This window comes from Oryx dammah, unplaced genomic scaffold (assembly GCF_014754425.2).
Source record: "Oryx dammah isolate SB20612 unplaced genomic scaffold, SCBI_Odam_1.1 HiC_scaffold_3, whole genome shotgun sequence".
Classification (NCBI taxonomy): Eukaryota; Metazoa; Chordata; class Mammalia; order Artiodactyla; family Bovidae; genus Oryx; species Oryx dammah.
In genome coordinates this window covers 85660835-85685082 of record NW_024070187.1, presented here as the reverse complement: position 1 = coordinate 85685082, position 24248 = coordinate 85660835, and the positions used below count along the sequence as shown (strand labels likewise).

At 39.0% G+C, this 24248-nt stretch overlaps 1 protein-coding gene across 3 annotated transcripts in view; it reads right to left on the bottom strand.

Annotated features, from left to right (window-relative positions):
• SLC4A4 (solute carrier family 4 member 4) overlaps positions 1-24248 on the bottom strand; it is a 366663-nt gene that overhangs the window by 140093 nt on the left and 202322 nt on the right. For all 3 annotated transcript variants that reach the window (XM_040237036.1, XM_040237034.1, XM_040237035.1), the window contains exon 7: positions 11670-11746. In XM_040237036.1, coding sequence (XP_040092970.1) covers positions 11670-11746 — 77 coding nt within the window. The remainder of the gene's footprint in view (positions 1-11669; positions 11747-24248) is intronic.

Genomic DNA, 24248 nt, shown 5'->3' with positions numbered 1-24248 from the left:
CCTAATGACATAGAAGTGAACATATATCCATAATAAGAACGAATACAATACCAAACAGCCTGAAAGTTGAGAGACTATAGGGTGTTTTTAAAAGCACAAGTAAAATTTTGTAAATCAAATTAGCATCCACCAAGGTCTGTGGACAAGTCAACTAGTTACTTAATATAATCTACTTTTGCTAATTCTACAGGTAAGGCCTGGTGTGCTGCGATTCATGGAGTTGCAAAGAGTTGGACACGACTGAGTGACTGAACTGAACTGAACAGGTAAGTATAATTTTTAAAAAGTTTTTAAAAGGTTAACATTGAAACCCTGTTGTATTTCATCAAATTTGGGAGGTTACTGCCATTATTCAAAGAATTTTAAAAGTCACATTATATTCCAATTGTTGGATAAACCAAGTCATTCACTTGTACCTGGTAAACTGCAGCAAGTTACATTCCAATGTATTTCTCACATTTTCTACCTAACTCCTTCTCCAATGAAGAATGTTTTATTTGGCTGAAACTCTTATCTTCTGTTATTTATGTTCTCTAAAATGAAAAGATGCTTCTAAAATCTCTCATTCCTCTTTGATGGACAGCTCAGGCCCACACAGTTATTTATCTTGCCTTTCCCTGAACTGCTGCACTTCACTGTCAGCACTACACGCTTATTCGGTCTTTTCATCTAGATATAAACTCACATTCTGAAACCGTATTTTTTTACTTTATTTTTATTCTATCAGCCCTCATTGATCTCCACCAATACCACTCAGGGTATGAGCATACAACAAACAGTTAATTCACAGAGTCTTTTAATCACTGTGGCAGCAGAAACATCCAATCACCATAAGACTCAAGATTTTTTTTTAATTGTTGGTTTATTTAATGACAATTTTGGTGATTAACCTATTTAGCACAATGCGTGCCCCAAAGACAAACCTAAACTCATAAATTATCAATCAAACACCTGGGGCTTAGGATCTAAAAAAGACCATACAGCAAAGAAGCAGAATTCACTGTACTTGTTCAGAGCACAACCCCAGGGCTAGTGCTACCACTCAGATGCCATTTGACTTCAGAAAAAACTATTTAATGTCTTTGTACCTTAAATTTACCAACATATTAATATAAAACAGGGTTGATAATATCAACCAAAGCACTAGTATAAAAAAGTGCTGAATGTATGTCTGTCATTATTAATTACTCTTTAGAGAGGAATAGACAGACTCATCACTTTCAGAGACAGCCCCCGAATGGTCATCAGTGCCACTAATACTGAAATTACAATGGTGTCCTCTAAATTGACTTGATTACTTCTAGCCTCTTGTATGCATATGCATTGAACACTGATTAGGCAGTAATACTGACTGGGAGTGACTAACCACTGCCCTTCAGATTGTAGAAAGAAAATTACTTCTGCCATTTTAACATGGAAGCAGAGAAAACAGAATCATGGTGGTTTTCATTTCAGTTCAATACGAAGGAGTGAAACCAGACCATGGGTGGTAACACCCAGAGATATCAGAAAGCTCTTCTGGTAACTGATAAGATCACGAGACTCCATGGAGGTGAAAAAGTCAACTACCACTGACCACTCAGACAAGTGAGCCGGAAACAGTGGGAAACCCTTCTCTTTGTGAAGAAGAGCAAGAAACACTTCCTCTCATGGCTTGACCTCTTTGTAAATCTACTCTACAGAGATTCCCTGTTGCAAGGGAAGTAAGGAAACAGCAAAATCTGCAAATACCTCTCAACATGTAATAAATAATCTGCTGATCTTTTCATCAGTTATCCTAGATGACAACACTCCTCATAAAGGCATAAACTTTTCATTTAACTCGCTTTACAGTATGTAAGTTCATTTAGAATCCTCTTGAGGGTGGGGGACTGGAGAGGAAAGAGATGCGGGGCCAAGCTGCAAATGTGCTGGATAGGGCTTCAAAAAAACTATGTGTTCAACCCTTCTTGCAAGTTTCCTTTTTGTTCCAAACGCTGACCACCAAGAAGGGCTCTTAAGAGGAAGCCATTTTTGGTTGCCAAGGAAATCTCACAAAGTCACAGGGTGTCTCTCAGAACTGAGAATAGCTTCGCCCTAAGGAGAAGCAATCAGAAACACAAAGGCAGCCAAGTCTACGACCACTGTATTTCTCAACTATTTACCTCAAAATACAAGGCAGATTAGCCAGCTCAGAGATCCAATTAGACCAGGAAAATAAACCCAGTTTTAGCCTTGATATTTTCAGCTTCTAAGTCCCCAAAGTGAACTAAGAGGCAGATGCTAGTAACTGGGATCCTTTTCACTTGAATTCAGTCACTAAGCTTTTAGTGGAGTGAATCACAAAAGAGAAACTCAAATGTGACTGGCAAACAGTATTCCAGCAGGGAAGAAGATTTATTCAAGTGTTTAAAACACCTAGGACAAAACTGACATAATCTTTTGGGAAGGTAATTGGCAATACAAGGTGATCCAGCAGTTCCACATACAAAAATTTCTCCTTCAGAAGTACTCATGAAAGAACACACAAAAAACCCCCCAAAAAACTCAGTTACAATGAGGACATTTCTTAAAGGCCTGCTTGTAACTGCAAAGAAATAAGTAAATATCTATTAACAGATTACTTAAATGAAACATGTGCACTAACAAGGTAGATGTCTGTGGTATTGTTAGGTTTCTAAAAAATCCAGTTCCAGAACAGTATGATCTCATTTGTAATTTATATAAGTAAGCATATATATTTTCATGACTAGAGAAAGTCTAGAAGACTATATCAACCTGCTAATAGTGGTTATTTTGAGGGTGAGAATTTGTGAACTTTCATTTTCTATTTTATTCATTTTGTTCTGCTTGAATTTTTACAGCAATTTTGTATAACTATGAATCAGGAAAAAACTAAAGTTTAAAAAAACACTATTAACCCCATGGACAGAGGACCCTGATAGGCTGCAGTCCATGGGGTCACTGAGGGTCGGACATGACTGAACAACTTCACTTTCACTTTTCACTTTCCTGCATTGGAGGAGGAAATGGCAACCCACTCCCGTGTTCTTGCCTGGAGAATCCTAGGGACAGGGGAGCCTGGTGGGCTGCCGTCTATGGGGTCGCACAGAGTCAGACACGACTGAAGTGACTTAGCATAGCATAGCATAGGTAATAAAATGTTACTACAGCAGGTAAAGAATAAGTCAATGTTTATAGTTGTAATTATTAGAAAGGTTTTTTAAACATGCCCTTAGGGTGTTTACCAAAAGGGACTGTTGCTTTCTGGTTTCCCACTTCCAAGGGGAAAAAAGGTGTTTTGGGGGTTTTTTTGGGGGGTTTTTTTAATGACGTCTGATCAGAGGTAGGTAATATGTGACACGAGAGCAGATATCCATCAAAGAAAATTGTTGATGGCATTCCACTACTCTCTACAATCTATTCTAAGTATATTCTTTGCATTGGGATACAGCAAACTGCTACATACTGAAAAGAGAAAAAAAGGGACATCAAATAAAAAAACATGCCAGATAACCATTTAAGGCATATAAACCCGGCAATGCCATTTGTTCAGTGGTGAACACGAGATCGCCCTGTGCTGCTCCTGGAGTTCTTAGTTCTTTCATGGGTACCTGTGGCTCAGACAGTAAGGAATCTGCCTGCAATGCAGGAATCCCTTGATCGGGAAGGGTCAGGAAGAGCCCCTGGAGAAGGAAATGGCTATCCACTCCAATACTCTTGCCTGGAGAATCCCATGGACAGAAAAGCCTGGCAGACTACAGTCCATAGGGTCCCAAAGAGTCACAAACAGTCAGATGCACGACTAACACTCACTCACTTCACAGGTACAGGTGAGATCAAGGCTCAGGAACCCCTTAGGCCACTCTGTCCTTCATCCACACATCCTGATGCCTCTTTCAGAACAATAAGGAATAAGTTGCTTATCACCATTAAATTCTTAGAGAGACCTCTGGTGAAGGTCTCATGAGTCATTGCCAGGCAATATCAAAAAGAGCACGTAAACAGATACAATCACTCATAAGCTCAGTCTCACTACTCTTGGTGGCCTATGTTCACTTCTAGTGCATTAAAACATTTTAATTTTTATTAATAGTAACTAATAATTAAATCTAATTAATAGTGCATGGGAAATATGCTAATTAGAAAACTCACTTTCTCCCTTATAATACGTTCATGGTACAGAAGAACTTGCTTTGTTGATAGGAATAAAGTCTTGACACCTATGGCAAACCCATTAAGAAACTGGCTCTTGTCTGTTGAGCTGTTTACTGCACTGCGGTGTTCATCCAGTGTTTAATTATAGGAACAACACCAGATGATCCAGAACATTAGCAGATTCTTCCATCCCATCACACACTATTCTCAGTGATGTTTTTTCAGAGGAGATCAGAACACACCACTCTCTAGGTAAAATTCCTACAATAGTGTCTCTTGGTACTTAGAATATAATTAAAAGGTCCCGCTGTGTCCTTCCCTGGCCTCATCTACCTCTGCATACCTGCTTCCTTTGCTCCAGTCACTCTGGAATTTTTCTTCTTCCTCTGTCTTGAATACAGCACACTCATTCCTGCCTGAAGGCTTTCCTCTTGCTTTTCAAAAATTCAGCCTAGAAACCTCTTTGCCTAGAACTTCTCTTCACTGGGTAACCCTCCTACTTAAACCAGCTTTCCTGTACCTCTCCACATTATCCTACTATATTTTCTATATAACACTTTGCATTGCATAACATTATCCTACTTGTTTATTTACTTATCTTTGTTATTTATTGTCTATCTGTCCCCTGAAGCACAGAAGTTCCACATGGCAAAAGATCTGTCTGTCTCACTTACCTCTGGAACCCTACCACCAAGAACACTTGCTAGCATGGAATACACTCTTTACATGGATCAGTGAGTTCAGCAGCCTACAATTGTAGGGTGATTATTTTGGGGGGCTCCAAAATCACTGCAGATGGTGACTGCAGCCATGAAATTAAAAGACGCTTACTCCTTGGAAGAAAAGTTATGACCAACCTAGACAGCATATTGAAAAGCAGAGACATTACTTTGCCAACAAAGGTCTGTCTAGTCAAGACTATGGTTTATCCAGTGGTCATGTATGGATGTGAGAGCTGGACTGTGAAGAAGGCTGAGCGCCAAAGAATTGATGTTTTTGAACTGTGGTGTTGGGGAAGACTCTTGAGAGTCCCTTGGACTGCAAGGAGATCTAGCCAGTCCATTCTAAAGGAGATCAGCCTTGGGTGTTCTTTGGAAGGAAAGATTCTAAAGCTGAAACTCCAGTACTTTGGCCACCTCATGCAAAGAGCTGGCTCATTGGAAAAGACCGTGATACTGGGAGGGATTGGGGGCAGGAGGAGAAGGGGATGACAGAGGATGAGATGGCTGGATGGCATCACTGACTCGATGGACGTGAGTTTGAGTGACCTCCGGGAGTTGGTGATGGACAGGGAGGCCTGGCATGCTGCGATTCATGGGGTCGCAAAGAGTCAGACACGACTGAGCGACTGAACTGAACTGAACTGAAGAAGTTCAAATTTGCTGCAGCTGGCTTTAAATTTTACAAGGTTCTAAATTTTACAAAAGATCTCTCCTTTTCTCACCTGAAAACACAACATAGAGCTTAGATTACTTGAGACAAGTTTATCTACTTCACTTTCAAGCTGACACAAAACCTGTTTTTAAATGAAGGCTAGCTTTCTGATCTAGATAAATGGCTTTCACAGGAAACACAACAGTATGAAAATGGGGAAATTCAACTGTCAGTTTCAAATGGGACACAAGTTTTTAAAATCAGTTATGAATATCTGTGCTTCTCAAACTCTACTAATAACAATTAGTTGTTAAATCTTTCAGAATATGGGAGAGAACACAAGGTGGAAGGAGGAGGCTACAGAAGGTTAAATTTCTTGCAGAGAAGGAAAAGAGAATGACAAACATCAGTTTTGTTCATTATCTCAGTGACAAGCTAAACCCCTGGGAAAGGGGCTCCAAAGATAACCACTGCCGTGGTGCTGCCAGTTCTCATCAAGGACTCCTGGTCAAAGGAAACTTGCAGCCACAGAGACCCTCTCTGCAGTTACTAACACCACAGTAACTAAGCACATCTAATGACTGTAACCACCTCCTCACAACATGCCTTTCTTCTCGGGTTTTCACAGATGTGATTCCATCTGGAGCTTTCCCAGCAGTGTCTTACCGGTCTCTGAACACATGCAAAAGACAGTATCATAATGTGAGCAAATACAAGCCCTTCCCCACCGCTGTGTCTTCTCTGAGGAGTAGAGCAAGACCACCCGTGCTCTGTGTGAAACAGAGGGGTTTCTGTCTGAGTGGTGAAAAAAGAAAAGCAGGTGCTATTGTACTTTTCCATCACTATGAATACGAAATAGCTATGAATGTTAAGGGAAACTGTATGTGAGCCTCAGGATGGAAATCAAAATAATGAAAGTATCATCTCAGCTGAATTTAGGTGAAAGGTAAAGTGTCAGTTGCTCAGTCATGTCAGACCCTTTGAGACACCGTGAACTGTAGCCCGCCAGGCTCCTCTGTCCATGGAATTCTCCAGGCAAGGAGACTGGGGTGGGTAGCCATTCCCTTCTTCAGGTGATCTTCCTGACCCCAGGATTAAACCCAAGTCTCCTGCATTGCAGGTGGACTCTTTACCATTTGAGCCACCAGGGTGACTCGCTCCTATATGCCACATGTGTAAGAAAGGATTAGGGGGATGTCCAATCACAAGATGTATCTTTCTAGATTCCATTTTAAGACAGTCATGGCTGAGCAGTTCTGAAGTTCTACATGGTTTACTGATTTCATCCTCTTACTCCCTCACAAAAAAATTTAATTCAGGTCTATCTCTACACAGATCAGGATTTCAAAAATAGAGATCACAAAGTATATTAAGGACAATAGTGTACTTAAAGATAATGCAAAAACTGATTGCAGTACCCTTTATAAATTAACGTTAGACCCAGTTCCACCAGGAAACCTATGGATAAGTTCTCAGGTAAGCTGGCTAAATAACCAGTATCAAGGAAGGGATGACTAGTTAAGAAGTTACAACGATATGTGTGCAGAAGTGTCTCTCTTAAGCGTTTGCAAGAAATTTATCAACTGCTTTCACTTGGAATCTACAGACTGTGATTTCACTTAACATTTATGTAATTGTGAGATGTTATTGCATTACCAATAACCTCAGATATGCAGATGACACCACCCTTATGGCAGAAAGTGAAGAGGAACTAAAAAGCCTCTTGATGAAAGTGAAAGAGGAGAGTGAAAAAGTTGGCTTAAAGCTCAACATTCAGAAAACAAAGATCGTGGCATCCGATCCCATCACTCCATGGGAAATAGATGGGGAAACAGTGTCAGACTTTATTTTGGGGGGCTCCAAAATCACTGCAGATGGTGATTGCAGCCGTGAAATTAAAAGACGCTTACTCCTTGGAAGAAAAGTTATGACCAACCTAGATAGCATATTGAAAAGCAGAGACATTACTTTGCCAACAAAGGTCTGTCTAGTCAAGACTATGGTTTATCCAGTGGTCATGTATGGATGTGAGAGTTGGACTGTGAAGAAGGCTGAGCGCCAAAAAATCGATGCTTTTGAACTGTGGTGTTGGAGAAGACTCTTGAGAGTCCCTTGGACTGCAAGGAGATCCAACCAGTCCATTCTGAAGGAGATCAGCCCTGGGATTTCTTTGGAAGGAATGATGCTAAAGCTGAAACTCCAGTACTTTGGCCACCTGCTGCGAAGAGTTGACTCATTGGAGAAGACTTTGATGCTGGGAGGGACTGGGGGCAGGAGGAGAAGGGGATGACAGAGGATGAGATGGCTGGATGGTATCACTGACTCGATGGATGCAACTCTGAGTGAACTCCAGGAGACAGTGATGCACAGGGAGGCCTGGCATGTTGCGATTCATGGGATCGCAAAGAGTCGGACACGACTGAGTGACTGAACTGAACTGAACTGATTGCATTACTGCTAAACATTTTTTTTTTTTAATCCCTTTTAAAACAGTCATCGTAGAGAGACTTCACTGGCAGTCCAGTGGTTAAGATTCTGCACTTCCATTTCAGGGGGTACAGGTCTGATCTATGGTTGAGGAACTAAGAACCCACACGCCTCACAGTCAAAATGCCAAAACATAAAAAACAGAAGCAATAGTGTTAACAAATTCAATAAGCACATAGAAAAGATCCACACCAAAAAAAAAAAAAAAATCTAAAAAACACAAAAGTAAATAAAAAATAAAAATAAATTAAAAAGTCATTGTACCACTGAGCACAGTATTTCCTCCAGAGAGTTAAAGCTACAAGGTAAAATAGTAAGAAGGAATTTTCTTTTCTCACAGATGATTCCATACTCACATGAAAATTATAGCTAACCCATTGGATTTGATAAACACCCACAGAAGTTATAAATTTTTCTTTCAAAAACAGAAAAGAAATAAAAGGTAATAGAAAAACAAATCAGTCTAAGGTAATTGGGGAAGATAACTGGATAATGAAGAAAAAATCCTCCATAGCAACAAAATAGAGATTATTTATGTACATTTACAAGTCAATGAGCTCCAGATGTACTTTTTAAAAATCTACTTCTCCCCAGGTGTTTTCCTTTTTTTTGCCTAATAAATATAACATCCAAGTTGGAATACTATTGAAGCGTTGCATCATTTAAATTTTGGCGATGCTCTTTCTTCTGCTGTTAACTGTTGTGAGCTATTTCTCAATAAAGCAGCCACTACTGAAATCATAAGAACTAGGCTTGGCAGAGCCAAACAGAAAAAGTGCAGTCCACAGATCTGTTTCTTCTGTTTTCCCCAAACAGAATCTCATAAAAAATACGCCCTCAAATTTTGTCACTATGTAGCTGTCAGAAAGAGAAACTCTGCTCCTCTCCGTATCTCTGAACATTAAATCCATTCCTTGTGCTACTGGGAAGTTATATAGCTCCAGGAAGCTGTGAGGCACCATCGCAACTGTTCAGATTGTATCCAGGCAGAATAATCAGTCCATCAGAAAACTTCAGTTCCAGTTGGATGGAAGTTTTTTGGGCCAACTTGGAAAAGCATACTGAACAAGCTTGACTTTACTGCCAAGATCATTTCCAGGACATTGGCTAATTAATTATAAAAGCTTTTGCAAAACAAATTTGAGCCTGGCAACCTTTTTTCCTACCCAAACAGAGAAAAAGCAGGCTAAAAAATAAAAAGCCCGAGTTTATTGCGGGGTTTTGAGTGTGTGTGTGCCAGGGTTTCATCTTCTTAGCAAGCCTATTTTCTTCTTCTCACCAGAAAATGATCCAGGAGCTTTTGTATTTGAAGTTAATAAGACTGTAGGTATATAAACTGGAAATATTAGTTTGCATTTGTACTCTACTTTTGATTAAAGAGGGATCATGGGTCAGTTACAAAGCGCCTCTTCAAACTCTTTGGTGGGAAGCAAGGATGAAGTTTCTTTCTCTTTGAGGGGATGAAGGGTTCACTGAATGAACAATGGCTATTGTATTAGATAAATGAAGATGGACAGTTGCTCTTTTTAATGATATACTCATCACCTGCATTTTCTAGCTTTGAAAACAAAAAGAACAAAATTCCTGAACTAAATCTTCCTGGTTTCAACATCATATGAGCCTGGGTGAATAGGAGACATTTGAGATAGGCATCAGAGATTCTGGTTTTAAGGATGACATAGGCTTTATTTAGTTAAATCAACACCCCAAATCATAATGTTCCAACCTATTTCTTCTAACACGGGAATCAAAATGTTATGTAATACACATCTGAAACCATCAAATTTCTTTTGTATATGCTCAGATATGAAGACAACCAAGAAGGTAAGGAAATTTCTCTCAACATTTACCAGCAGCTAGTGACAAATGCCTGACAAGAGAAGAACTGTCACCAGTAAAAGAAGTCTTCCTGAGAAATTGTCAACCCAGATGTGCCTAACTTCCTTATCCTGTATCAAGGCTCCAATAAATCTCATAATTTAGAATGCTGCTTTGTCAATCTATGGAGCCAAAATGTACAAAATAGTTTTGCGTAAAATTCTCAACAAGTCCAGACTGCGTTTTCCCTTTCAGTACTGTTATGATTCTACCAATGCATTCAATATTTAGGCAATCATCCTCTACAGTATTTCAAGAGGTAGGCCAATGGTAGGGAGGAGTGGCATCCATACTAGCCTTTAAGAGTAGGCAGCAACTTTAGAAGTCAAGAGCTGGGGAGGGGGGGTGCAGTAACTTAAGCCTAACCAAAGCAGAGTCTCTCTTCTGGGAAACACAGGTAAGTTAAAATGAGAAAGACTACACCAGATTTCAGAGAATCTTCAAAGCTGGCATATTCTGAACTGAACTTGATAAAAGCCAGTATAAGCTTTTGACCTGAGGGGAAAGATAAGAACAATAATATGAAAAGTGTATTGAATTAGGAGAAAATGGGGACAGGGTTATTCCAAAGCTGGTTAAAAGGAGAATAAAGAAACCAAAGTCACTTTACAAGAAAGAACATAATTTTACCTTTCCAGTACTTTTGGGAATTCACTAAGGTCTGAAAACCTCTGTCTAAAGAGAAACACGGTTGTAAATAAGGTGTCATTGCCTTAGGAATATATAATTGAGGTTTATTTATTTATTCAAGTAGAATTTTTAACCCATTAGCTCAAATTACTCATTTTATTCTTTAATGCAAAGTACAAAAGTGCCAAAGAATTGATGCCTTCCAACTGTGATGCTGGAGAAGCCTCGTGAGAGTCCCTTGGATAACAAGATCAAACCAGTCAATCATAAAGGAAATCAGTCCTGTATATTCGGAAGGACTGATGCTGAAAGCTGAAGCTCCAATACTTTGGCCACCTGATGTGAAGAACTGATTCATCTGAAAAGACCCTGATATTGGGAAAGATTGAAGGCAGAAGGAGAAGGGAATAATAGAGGATGAGATGGTTGGATGGTATCACTGACTTGATGGACATGAGTTTGAGCAAGCTCTGGAAGATGGTGAAGGACAGAGAAGCCTGGCGTGCTGCAGTTCATGGGGTCGCAAAGAGTTGCCCACGACTGAGCGACTCAACAACAACGAAGTACAAAATTATACCTAGTCACATTTTTAACTAGTTCAAGTCCAGATACTCACTCAACTAGGAAAACGATCCAGTTTCTATTATATTCTTTTTAAAAGAAAACAAATTGAGGTTCAAAACGTAATTGCTTTTCATTTCAAACAGGTTACTTACCATGTATTTTAATAAACAAATAGACAGCTAACAAGACTATCATTACCTTTGCCTGAAGTATCCCTCCAAAGTTAACAACAGACAGCATTCCCTAGCCCTTCACAGTTCACCAGAGCACTTTTTTCATAAATTATCTTATTTAAGCACTACAATAAACCTGAGGTAGGAGTTATTATTACTATCTTAAAGCTGAGAGAACTATAGTTTCAATATTTAAACTGCCCAAGTGAAGACCTCTGGACTAAGCTAACTCTTATCTTCTGGACTTCAAATCCCTTCACAAATTGCTTCCCCTTCTTTCCAAGGAAGTGAGGTGTGGGGGGGGAAAGCCATCAACACATATTGGTTCATTTTAAGTTAGGAAACCACCATTTCTCATCTCTTCCCAGCATCTTCTAGATATACATTTAGTCTTACACTTTAAAGAAGCAAGAATTCCTGGCTTACCTGGTCCTTCTCTGGTTTATCAGAAATGTCATTCAGGCTGGAAGAAGTCAGATTCCTGTGGGTCATGGCTGGGCTACCTGTAAAAACAGAAGGGGACTGTCATTAAAGACTTCTTGTCAAAAACACAAAGCTTCTGGTTGTACACTTCATGAACACTAGTAGATGATGATGGGAATGGTGATGGTGCTTGAGCTGTGTTAGGACTCTCCCGAAGTTTTCCGGAGTTGGAAAGTAAGGTGAGAGAACTAACATAGTTAAACAAAAAATATCTCAAAGACCTTGTTTAAGTCTTCTTTCTCGGCTTTATTTCCAGATAAATTCAACTTTGAAAGAAAGGTGTAAAACTTATACACGTAAAAATAAATTTACTCCTGGTTGTGGCCTGCCCTTTACATCCTAATCTATCTATTTCTTTGCCTATAGATGTGGGTTCCTTCCTTATTTCAGCAAAGCTGGCCCCAGGACAAAAGGCCTGGACCTCCTCTCTGTCAGCCTCTGCAGTCCTTCCTAGGCACCACTTGCTCTGATCAACCCCTCAAACCATCTGTATTCCATTCTCTGGCTAACATTTTATCAGGAATATTTCTCCTTAGTGGGCATCTGAGCCAGGACCCCTATATTTTTCCTCAGTGTTATCACAGCTCCCCTTACTTCCTGCATTCCCATTTACCAGATTAAAATAAGCATATCCCATCTTCCTCCCTAATATGTCAAACTTCTCATTCAAGTCAAGGGACAGATTTTATCAGGAATACTCCATGGGCAACAAGCTCCCCAACAGTATAGGTACTGTAGATGAAATCCACTGGCAAATCAGCCAGTGACTTCAGATGCAATCACATAAGAACAGACAGGGGCACATCTAGATGAGAAACCATTTTCAAATAAACTGGTTAATCAACAAAATACTGAGCTTTCATTTTGCAGGTGAACTTGAAATTTCTCGGCTTACTAAGCAAAAGAATAACTTTTCAAAGGCAGGGTGTTTGATCCACCCCTGCAAGGTGCTGAGTAATGTGTTCCCCATTTCATCCTCAGCAATCTGACTCAGTCTGGTCTTCACACTAAAAGGACAAGGGTTGAAAAACAAGCACCCAAGTTCGAACACAGCTTCATGCTTGCTTCCATACAATTCTTCAAATCACAGACTTCCATTTCTTCAGGCCAAAACATCAACACAAAATTTTACCAAAGATTAAAATCTACTCCTAATAATTTAATGTCTATATAACAGCTACTCTTTAGATAATATAATTGTCTTTAACTACTAGATCAATTTTCTTGAGCTGGCAAAACCAGAATTATTTTCCACTCTGCTGCATTTCATTGAGTAAGCATGGCCTAGATCTCTTAAACCCTTTACCTGGTAGGATGCTTTATTCTAGGAAAATTTAAGCATATGGCATTTTTCAAAGGAAAGTGACATCTGAAAAACTGCTTTATGAGCACAATTAAAAGAAGCTCTTTGAAAGCCACATTTTCTTCTCTGAACCGCATACAAGGTTTCTAGGGTCCATTTAATACAAAAGACACCAGGCACAAACATGAATGCCCCCAAATAATGCTGGACTAGAAACTAACAGGAATTGATGAGTACATACAATTTTGTACTTTACATTAAAAAACAAAACCAGTTTTTTGTTTTTGTTTTTTTACTAAATGGGTGAAGATTCTACCTACATAAGCAAAAAAAAAAAAAAAAAAACTGAATTTTTTTTTTTTTTTTCCCCTGAACTTTAAACTTTTTATTTTGTATTGGAGTATAGCCAATTAACAATATTGTGGTAGTTTCAGGTGAACAGCAAAGGGACTCCGCCACACATATACACATATCCATTCTCCCCTCAAACCCCTCTCCCATCCAGGCTGGCACATAACACTGAGCAGAGTTCTATGTGCTATACAATAGGTCCCTGTTGGTTATCCATTTTAAATATAGCAGTGTGTACATGACCCTCCCAAACTCCCTACCTATCCCTCCCTGCTCGGCAACCATAAGTTCATTTCCTAAGTTTGTGAGTCTCTTTCTGTTTTTTAAGTAAGTTCATTTGCATCATTTCATTTTAGACTCCACATATAAGGGAGAAGGCAATGGCATCCCACTCCAGTACTCCTGCCTGGAAAATCCCATGGACGGAGGAGCCTGGTAGGCTGCAGTCCATGGGGTCGCTAAGAGTCAGACACGACTGAGAGACTTCACTTTCACTTTTCACTTTCATGCATTGGAGAAGGAAATGGCAACCCACTCCAGTGTTCTTGCCTGGAGAATCCCAGGAACGGGGCAGCCTGATGGGCTGCCGTCTATGGGGTCGCACAGAGCTGGACACGACTGAAGCGACTTGGCAGCAGCAGCAGCATAAGGGATGTCATATGATATTTCTCCTTCTATATCTGACTTGACTTACTTACTGAATTATATATTGTTAAAGCAATGAAGCCTTAGCAATCCTAAGTTAAAAGCAGCTTATGTAAATAAATAGGTATACTGATTTCTAATTATTAAATCAACTGTATATAAGCATGAATATTGAAATAAATTTGAAAGCAACTTTTCACTAAGTAATTTAAATTTTCTAGGCAAAATTCTAAACTCATTGATTTACACTAGAAATTCTTCATAAATACTGCAAAGGTACATTTCACCCAAGCACTGTCCTGCTGCTGCTGCTGCTGCTGCTGCTAAGTCACTTCAATTGTGTCCGACTCTGTGCAACCCCATAGACGGCAAAATCTGAAGCAGACAAGTAAGGTTTCCATTATAATGTTAATCCTGACTGACATTACAACTTTTCCAAGAAAGCTCATATACTGCCACACTTCTCGTTTCTGAAAGACAGTTACAGGATAGCTATCTGTATTTGTATTATATTGCGGGGGGTGGGTGGGTAGGGGTACATAGAAAAGGCATGGGAACAAGGAAGATGCAGGAACCAGATGGGGAAGAAGAGGCCACTGTTAGAAACAATCACATCCATTGTCCCTCTCAACTTTATCTGATTCTCATTAATAAAAGTATTATTGACAGTTTCACTGATGTTTAACTTTGTAATACACTGAAAGAATTCAGAAGTCAACACTTCTAGGTAAACCTTAAGCAAGATGATCAGCATTCTTGCACCTTTCCCACCTCCCTCCCTAGTAAACTCTCCACCTCTACCCTTACAACACCCTGAACTAAAGACAAAGGCTTCCTAATGTTCCAACTCAGTAGCTCCCAAAGTATGGTCCCCAGACCAGCAGTAGCAGCATCACCTGAGCACGTATTAGAAATGCAAATTCTTGTGACTCACCCCAGACCAATTATATCAAATGCTGGGTATGGGGCCAAGCAAGGTGGGTTTTACCAAACCTTTGAAATGATTTTGAAGCAAGTGAAAGCTGGAGAACCACTACTCTAAATAAACCAGTTTCTTAACCACAGGGTGTGTCCTAGTTGGAACTGAACTGCATGAAACATACATAAATTGAAGTAGCAAAAGAGGCAGATCTGATAACCTTGTCCTCCTCCAAGCCATTGCTCAAAACCGTCACATCTCAAGCAAATCATGGAGTTAGCTTCTTTGCCACATAAACACACACAAAAAGGATTGTACACAGCCTTTCCTCTAAATCTTCACCTGCACAATCAATAGGCTTCCCTGATAGCTCAGATGGTAAAGAATCTGCCTGCAGTGCAGGAGACCTGGGTTCAATCCCTGATTTGTGAAGATCTCATGGAGAAGGATATCATAGAGGAGAATGAGAAGGCTGAATCACATCACCGATGCAATGGGCATGAACTTGGGCAAACTTTGGGAGATGGTGAGGTACAGGGAGGCCCTAGCTGCAGTCCATGGGGTCACAAAGAATCAGACATGAGCACGCACACATTCAATGAATAACTTTGTTATCAGAATTCACTATTTAATCAGCCTTTTCCAGAAACACATCACCCAAATCAAAGAAGGCAAGGACAAGAGATTACAAACCAGATTATACCTGGGAATCAGAAATTTCCGTGTGGCACTTTAGCAAACCTGGGAAACTTACACAAAGAGTCCCTAACAATGTTCTATCATGGATAATTTGTACCCAATAGTCAATAAGACACACTGTCAGGCTAAGTCAGTGTTTTCTAGAGTTTTGGCCTATAATGTAAACTCAATATACTGCAGTATTGAGGGACTGGGGGTAGCAGAAACAAATGTCATTGTGAATCAAAAAGGTGAAATAGAAATGTACACAAAAGTATGCTACTGCTTGTGCAGGTAAAGATTCATCTACTCAGAGCAGCAGAGAATGCAGTGGTTGGATAGCATCACCGACTCAACAGACATGAATTTGAGCCAACTCTGGGAGATAGCGGAGGACAGAGGAGCCTGGCATGCTGTAGTCCACAGGATTGCAAAGAGTTGAACACAACTTAGCAACTGAACAACAACAATCACTAGTAGGACTTTTCTTTCTAATACACAGGGCACATGAATGTTTTATAACTGCTCTTGGTCTAAAGCAATTTTGTTTTTTCAAATCTGATTTTTACAACAGAAAAAGAAGAACCAGCCTTGAGTGAATAATCATAATACTTTCCATATCATTGTATTTTGGCCATAAGAAAAAGAAAGCTTGGAGGAGCACATTTTCAAGCAGTTTCACACAATTGAAAACAATTTCATTTTCAAAGTACCCACTTGGCAGGTACATACTGTCTTCTATAAAAATTAATTACATTCTGTACAAAGTTTGAAAATCATTGTTATTCTAGCACACATGTAGCAATTCATAAAGTCCTTTGCAATTGTACCTGTTAGATACTATAAAAAGAGGTAGGAGAATGTACAGCATAGAAAAATGATGATACTTATATGTGTACATGTTAAGTAAAAATGTAAATATGTATGTGATGCAATGACACATAAACTGACCTCCCCATCTCATACCCTCATAATGAGACTATAGGATATATTCTCTGTACACCTCACTAACTCACTGATACTTTTTCCCCCTATGTTGACATAACGAATCTACTTTAAGATGTGTATATCTAAGATTAAGGGTCAAAAAATCTTTCTGAGAACTAAGTAGTTTAATTTACATTATCTTACTTAATCCTCAGATAAACACTCTGAGATCAGTATCATTATTACCACTTACACATAAACAAAATGAACTTCAAGTTCATGATCACACAGCAAGTGTCAATTTAAATCCACATCTCTTTATAACAATTCAGAGGTGTAGGGGGGTGGGATTGGTCTCTCTATGTTATTTACATAAATAAACATAGACCATCATTTCTAATGAAGAAAAAATATAATGTACAATCACAAAAGGTATATCCTATTTCTATGGCAATTACGTGCAATATAAAATCACCAAGGAGGTTTAAGCCAAAAATGTTCTTGGTTTCCAATTTAGCTTCTCCCAAAGATGGAGCCTGCATTTCTTTACTTTTTCATTTTCATAAAGTAAAGGAGAAAAATATTCAACTCAGCTACTCTGCTTGCCACAGTGATTGAATAGTAGCCCAAAACCACAGCCCTGTGAAAAAGGAGAAAGGATACTAAAAGCAATAGCAAAGTAATTATAAAAGCAATAATGCTACACACTTCTGAATGTCCTAATTCACAGTCATAGACAAGTATCTGTAAGATTCCACAATGAACATATAGCCAGTTCTCCACTATTTCCATACTGGTTTTCCACCATTCAAGAAATTGCAATTTCTTCCTATTTCAACCACTAAGAACAGGAATATAACAGGACAGGGATAATAAATCTGTTGAGATATAACAAGTTTGACTGAGAAAGTCATTCTAGAAGGAATGGTTGAGATAAGCTTGAATTCTGTCAGATCAGTTTCCTAGTCTTCCATGGCAACAGACCACCAAGAGCTGTCCCCACCAAAAGTAATTTTTAAAAAAGCATGTCATCAAGACCTCCAACCCATTCTCAGTGCCCACCTCCAAATAAAATGCAGAAATATTTAAAATATAAATATGAAACTAAAGAAAGTTTAAAACTTTATCAGTAAGAGCTCTTTGAAAGAATCTCATAACTAATAGAAAATCAGTTTGGATATTTTTGCTTGTATAATTTTTAATTATTTTGTTTTATTTAGAGGATTTCTGTTGTTTGCTCATGATTTAATATCATGTAAACTCTAAGAACACAAAGCCAAGGCCTTTGGTTTGTCTTGTTCACAGCTACAGCCCCAGAGCTTGGCACCAGTGGCACTTAATAAATATTTGTGAATGAATGAATAACAGCAACTGGGTATCACTTTACTTCCATTTGGAGTTACTACTATAAACACTACTGTTCAAAGTCTATTTCCTATGGAGGGAGATGCAATGTGCAGACTCCAAGAAACTTCAGACTTGGAAAGCCTTAGAGTAAATAAGGAAGAAGTTTGTAGCTGGCCCAGAACTAACGGAATGGAAAGACACTGCCAAACTGGCTAAACGCCTGTCAGTCAGCAGTAGAAACAGAGGTAAGAAGCAACAAATGTGAGAAAGAGACATCCTGTGTGCAGGAAGAATCAGGTGAGAATGAGAGGAGACATAAGGGAAGGCGTCAGGACCTCGCTGAAAGGAAAGGACAGCCTTGGGTAGAGAAAAGTCTGGGGAACAGATAAAGAATGAGGTTGGTTTGGAAAGTTAAAGCAAATTTGGAGGAAGGAAGAAGACATCAAAAGATCCAGATAACTATGGAAGTATGTGAGTCAAGTTCTAGCCAAAAGTTGGAGTCATCCCTAATGTGTGGGGCAAGGATGACGGAGAAGACATCCTTACAGAGAGAAATGGAAGAAAGCAGAAGCAGAGGCAGTGCAAACACAAAGACTATTCTCTGTTTTAAAGACCATTCTCTATCTTTTTGAGATCTCTGCTATCTACAGGCCCCTTGATAATCTACCCACCCTCAACTTCTTTGACCCTATTTTCTGTGTTTTTGAATTTTCTGAACTACTCTGTTGGCTTTTCCCAAGATTCAGTGTTAGGGCTTCAACATCTCTATGTTGAATACACAGCCTTCATTTCTTCTAAGTCTTTTTAAATTTCAACCAGCAAAAGCAAAATGCTCTCACCAGAGTGACTCCCATTTGCAATCCAATGATATTGCACTGGATATTTAATTTTTATTATGACCTAAAATGGCTTCCCTGGTGGCTCAGAAGGTAAAGAGTCCGCCTGCAGTGCAGGAGACCCGGCTTTGATCTCTGGGTCAGGAAGATGTCCTGAAGAAGGAAATGGCAACCCACTCCAGTATTCTTGCCTGAAAAACCCCATGGACGGAGAAGCCTGGCAGGCTACAGTCCATGAGTTTGCAAAGAGTCAGACACGACTGAGCAACTTCACTTTATGACCTAAAATAGGTAGTTAAATGTTTTAAAGGCATTTCATTCTCTTTCTGTGCACACACAATACACACGTGATATTTGAAAAATCTCTAATCAGTTGCGGAAACATTCAGAAACAAACAAGGACTAAAAAACTTACTGAAATAGAAAGTCCCCATAAAGGACTTCAGGGCATCTGTGGTCCCTGTGATTACATATAGTATTTGTAATTCTTTGTGTCAGCTGCACATGTGTGCATGCACACACACCAACATAAAACTATGAACCAAAAGTTACCCTGTACAAAGAATATAGGTGGAAGCATAGAAAATAATTTGTTACCTTATCTCATGAAAGTAGAAAAAGAAAAGAACAGTGATGTCAGCAAGACTATGCTACTTAGTAATAGAGTAAGTTAGAAAGATCGATGGAAGATTAAGAAACAAGGAAAGGAACATCTCACTATCTTCATGACCCAAAGTGATTTTACTAAATACTCTCTCATCAGGTTGAGAACCTACGATAGGTCCCCACAGCCACAGTATTCCAAGTACATGTAACAGATTTCCTAATTTGGACTCTTTTATATCTGTATGTTGATACTGGATCCAAGACATAGTAAAAATTTCACTAGTTAATGGAGAAGTTCTCTGAATTGATGAAGTGTCTAAATTTAAAACAATTTAAGAAAGCTACCAATTCAACTTAGTATATGACTTGGTAAATGAGTTTATCCTTCTCCCTTCCTAGATAGTTTTAAAATAACAGATTAAAAACAAAAAATTATAAAATCACATCAATTAAAAAAATTAATAGACAACCAACAGAGACAAGAGACTTCAAAAATTTTCTAGAAGCAAAAGAATAGGTAAGTGTATTAGAACCTGAGAGAGGATCAAGAGGGAGGGGGAAAAAAAGAGTATTAGAACTTGATACTATTTATGTGAAATATGTGCAGAAAGTCATGGAGTCAAAAAAGAGATCTTCCATGAAAAACACTGAAGAAGCTCCACACTGGAAGAGGCCAAGTCTAATGGAGGCCCAAGTAGGAGGCAAGCAGAAAGGGATGAGTTCCTGGGAAGTCACTGCACCAAAAGTTTGCTACCATCCCAGTGGGTGCACACCCAGCAGCTGAGGCATTTACACCACAGGGTTCATTGCTGAAGTGGGATTTAGAAAAGACCAGACAATCAGAGCAGGAGTTTGTACCTCATAGAAAAATCTTCTGATTTCTAGAATTCAGGATGACAGGATGACATTTCCTACTCACTCTAAAACAAATCCTCTTTCAGTTCAGTTCAGTTGCTCAGTCGTCTCAGATTCTGTGCTACCCCATGGACTGCAGCAGGTCAGGCCTCCCTGTCCTTCACCATCTCCTGGAGCTTGCTCAAACTCATGTCCATCGAGTCGGTGATGCCATCCAACCATCTCATCTTCTGTCATCCCCTTTTCCGCCTGCCTTCAATCTTTCCCAGCATCAGGGTCTTTTCTAATGAGTCGGTTCTTTGCATCAGGTGGCCAAAGTATCGGAGCTTCACCTTCTGCATCAGTCCTTCCAGTGAGTATTCAGGACTGATTTCCTTTAGCATTGATTTACCTGAATACAAATCCTCTTACTTGAATACAAATGAACAATTGAGAATTATCAGATATATGAGAGGAAGCACAAGACTAAACACATACACAACCAAAACACAACTTCAATAAATAATTATAATTTAGAAAACTTAAATAAAGATTCTTACTAGTTTGCAAGAGATTTGAGAAGATACTGTATCCATAAAATGTGGACAGAATGCTATAAAAAATAGAAAAGGAAAATGCTTTACAGTTATAATAATTTTCAAGACTACATGTGATAGTAATAAATGTATATGGGCTTCCTAGGGGGCACAGGGGTAAAGAATCCCTTACCAATGCAAGAGATGCAAGAGATGTGGGTTCGACCCCTGGGTCAGGAATATACCCTGAAGAAGGACATGGCAACCTACTCCAGTATTCTCGCCTGGAGAATCCCATGGACAGAAGAGCCTGGTGGGCTTCCGTCCATGAGGTCGCAGGGCCTTGGACACAAGAAGCGACTTAGCATAGCATATGGGTTAGAAAGTAAAATCAAGCGAATCTTCTGAAAAAGTAATGGTCAAGGGGGTAAAGATGCAGAAAATAGGAGAGTACACAGTATCAATCCATGAAGGCCAATTAGAAAGACATATTAAGAGTCCTACTAAGCCGGAACAAGGAAAATGAAAAAGAGAATGCTATTACAGAGAATATCCTACAGCTAAATTAAGGACACATTTTCTCAATCACAAAGGTCCCTAGAGAAAGTAAACAAAGCAAACCAAAAAAAAAAAAAAAAGAAAGTAAACAAAACAAGCCACATACACACAATCCACCACTGTATGTAAATAAATCATTAGGAAACTTCACAACACTGAAAGTGAAGAGAATACCCTAAAATTTTCTATCTAGAGAGAAAGGCAGGAAGAACTGCACTTGAAATTCTCTTAAGCAACACAAAAACAGAAGAAAAGAATGAAACTATGTTTTCAGAGCTCTGGAAGAAATATTATTTTCAACCTTCAACTGTATCCTCATCTAAACTATCAATCAAGTGTGAAAAAACAATAAGGAAACTTTCGATCAGAAAAAAAAAAAAAAGAAAGAAAGAAAACCAAACAAAATGTCAACCTTTATATGCTCTTTCATACAAAGTTATCTGAAATGTGATTTGGCAAAATGAAAAAACAAAGAAAAAAAGATGGATGGTCTCCAATTTAGGAGAGGAATGAGAGTAAATGCTAGGGCAGAAGCTGTGCAGCAGGTCTCGGGGCAGCGGTTTCTTAAGACGCAGGAAAATAGAGTAGGGAAGAGAGGAGACAGCAAGGAGGGAGAGACCAGTGAGAATGAAGCAGCCATAGGGTTTATCCGGGCCCTTCAAATATTGAAAGAGCTTGGGGATACAGTAACAATAGGCAATTTGAAAATATACAATTTAAAACTGCAGGTTAAAAGAAAAACAAAACTGTACAAGAAAAAAAATGTAATTATAAACCATGTCATAGCTTTAAAGTACATTCCTATTGTCATAATAATGTCAATATATTTATGAATTTCTGACTTTAACATCAACTGACAGAAGAAGAACAAATGTATTTATAGATAAAGACAAGGATGTAAATCTAACCAATATTGACAATAAAGGGGCTTCCCTGGTGGCCAGATGGTAAAAAGTCTGCCTGCAATGCAGGAGACCCAGTTTGATCCCTGGGTCAGGAAGATCCCCTGGAGAAGGGAATGGCAACCCACTCCAGTATTCTTGTTTGGAAAATCCCATGGACGTAGTTGCCTGGCAGGCTACAGTCCATGGATTCACGAGTCGGACATGCCCTGAGTGACCTTCACATATTGACAATAAATAGAAGTACCAATGACAGAAATCCGGAAGTTAAAAGTGAGGAGAGGGCCAAGGAAGAGCAGGAAACTAATATCCTTTACTGACAAACTGCTGCTTAGTCACTCAGTCGTATCTGACTCTCAGCAACCCGAAGGACTCTAGCCTGCCAGGCTCCTCTGTCCATGGAACTTTCCAGGCAAGAATTACAGAATGGGTTGCCATTCCTTTCTTCAAGGGATCATCCTGACCCGGGGATCACACTCATATCTCTTGCTTCTCCTGCACTGGCAAGAGGATTCTTTACTACTGGGCCACCTGGGAAGCACAAGATCTTTTGAAAAAATAAAAATTAATAGGAAATATCTAAGATTGATAAATCAGAAATAGCAAGATAAGCTTATGATATAAAGATAAGAAGATAACCATGACAAAGCTAAAAGAAAATAGAAACAATTAAAAGCATTAAAAGTGATTGCTACAAGGGCAGGGTCTGGAAATAGGGAAGATAATACAAAGGAGGTTGTTTCTCATTAGAAGTCCTCTGTTTACTTCAATTTCATGATTATTTACACATAATACTTTAATAAAAAATCTTAATACATATGTTTATGCATCATATGATAGTGTTAATTAAATCTACTTTTATTATTTTGAAATATCTGAGATTAAGCTGTCTATTTATTAGCAGACAATCTTGGGTGTTCTAATTGAGTCAAATTTCTAATATAAACATGGAGATCATGAAGAGTTTAAAATCAATTTTTTTATTTTTTGGCCATGTTGTAAGGCATATGGGATCTTAGTTCCCTGACCAGAGATCAAACCTGCAACCCCCTGCGTTGGAAGCACAGAGTCTTAACCACTGGACTGCCAGGGAAGTCCCTAAATCCATTTTTAAGTAGCTTTAAGATGCTCCATGGAGTGATATTTACATTATTTTTATTTTTTATTTTTTTATTTTAAATTTGTTATGTATTTATTTATTTTTTATTTTACTTTACAATTCTGTATTGGTTTGACAAGGGAAATTTTTCCTGGAGGCTCTATCGGAATTATCAAAGATTCATATCAATAGCTTTAGTCAACAAAAGGCCTTACATCCAAAATGTCTATGAAGGAAGAAAAAAAGTATGTGCAGAAAAGCAAGCCATTTAACACAGTCCTACATCTGCAGACAAACAAATATATATATACGGATGTCAATATCAATGTTGATATAGACATAGTTTATTAGTATTATATATAGACATAGATACAGATATAAAACTTTAAAAGAGCAACAGACACATTATCTGGGCCTTCAGCTACAAACACAGCTCCTCCTAACCACTCTTGATTTATGGCTCACAAAACGTGACCTGGAGAAAAGCCTTGTGCAGTAACTCCTCCTGATACATATCCAACTAGTTGATACACATTGGGCAATCGGTGATCACAGGTCATACTCAAATCAGAGAGCAGCCTCCAGGAAAGAAAGGAACAAGGACTTTTGGGCCCATCATGGCCCTATCACATACATGGCCCCGAGTGTTTGCGTGAGAGCAAAGGCACAGGGTGTAACAGAGGAGAACAAAGGCACAGGGTGTAGCAGAGGAGAACAAATCTGACTCCATATTGGATCTATTCCTTTAGCTCTAACCTTTCCTGCTCTGCGGTTTGTGCTTCGTCATGCTGGCTCTGCACTTTTGTCTAGTCAAACAGTAAAAGAATGCTACCTATATCCTGAAATGTACGTAATAGCAATGGCAAAGTTCTGTCTCCCAGGCTGGACCTTCAGAAACGTAATGCTTTTCATTCATATAGAGAGAAAATTTGCAGAACAGAAAACATTTGTCTTGTTGAAGGTTTACAGGGACATCATGAC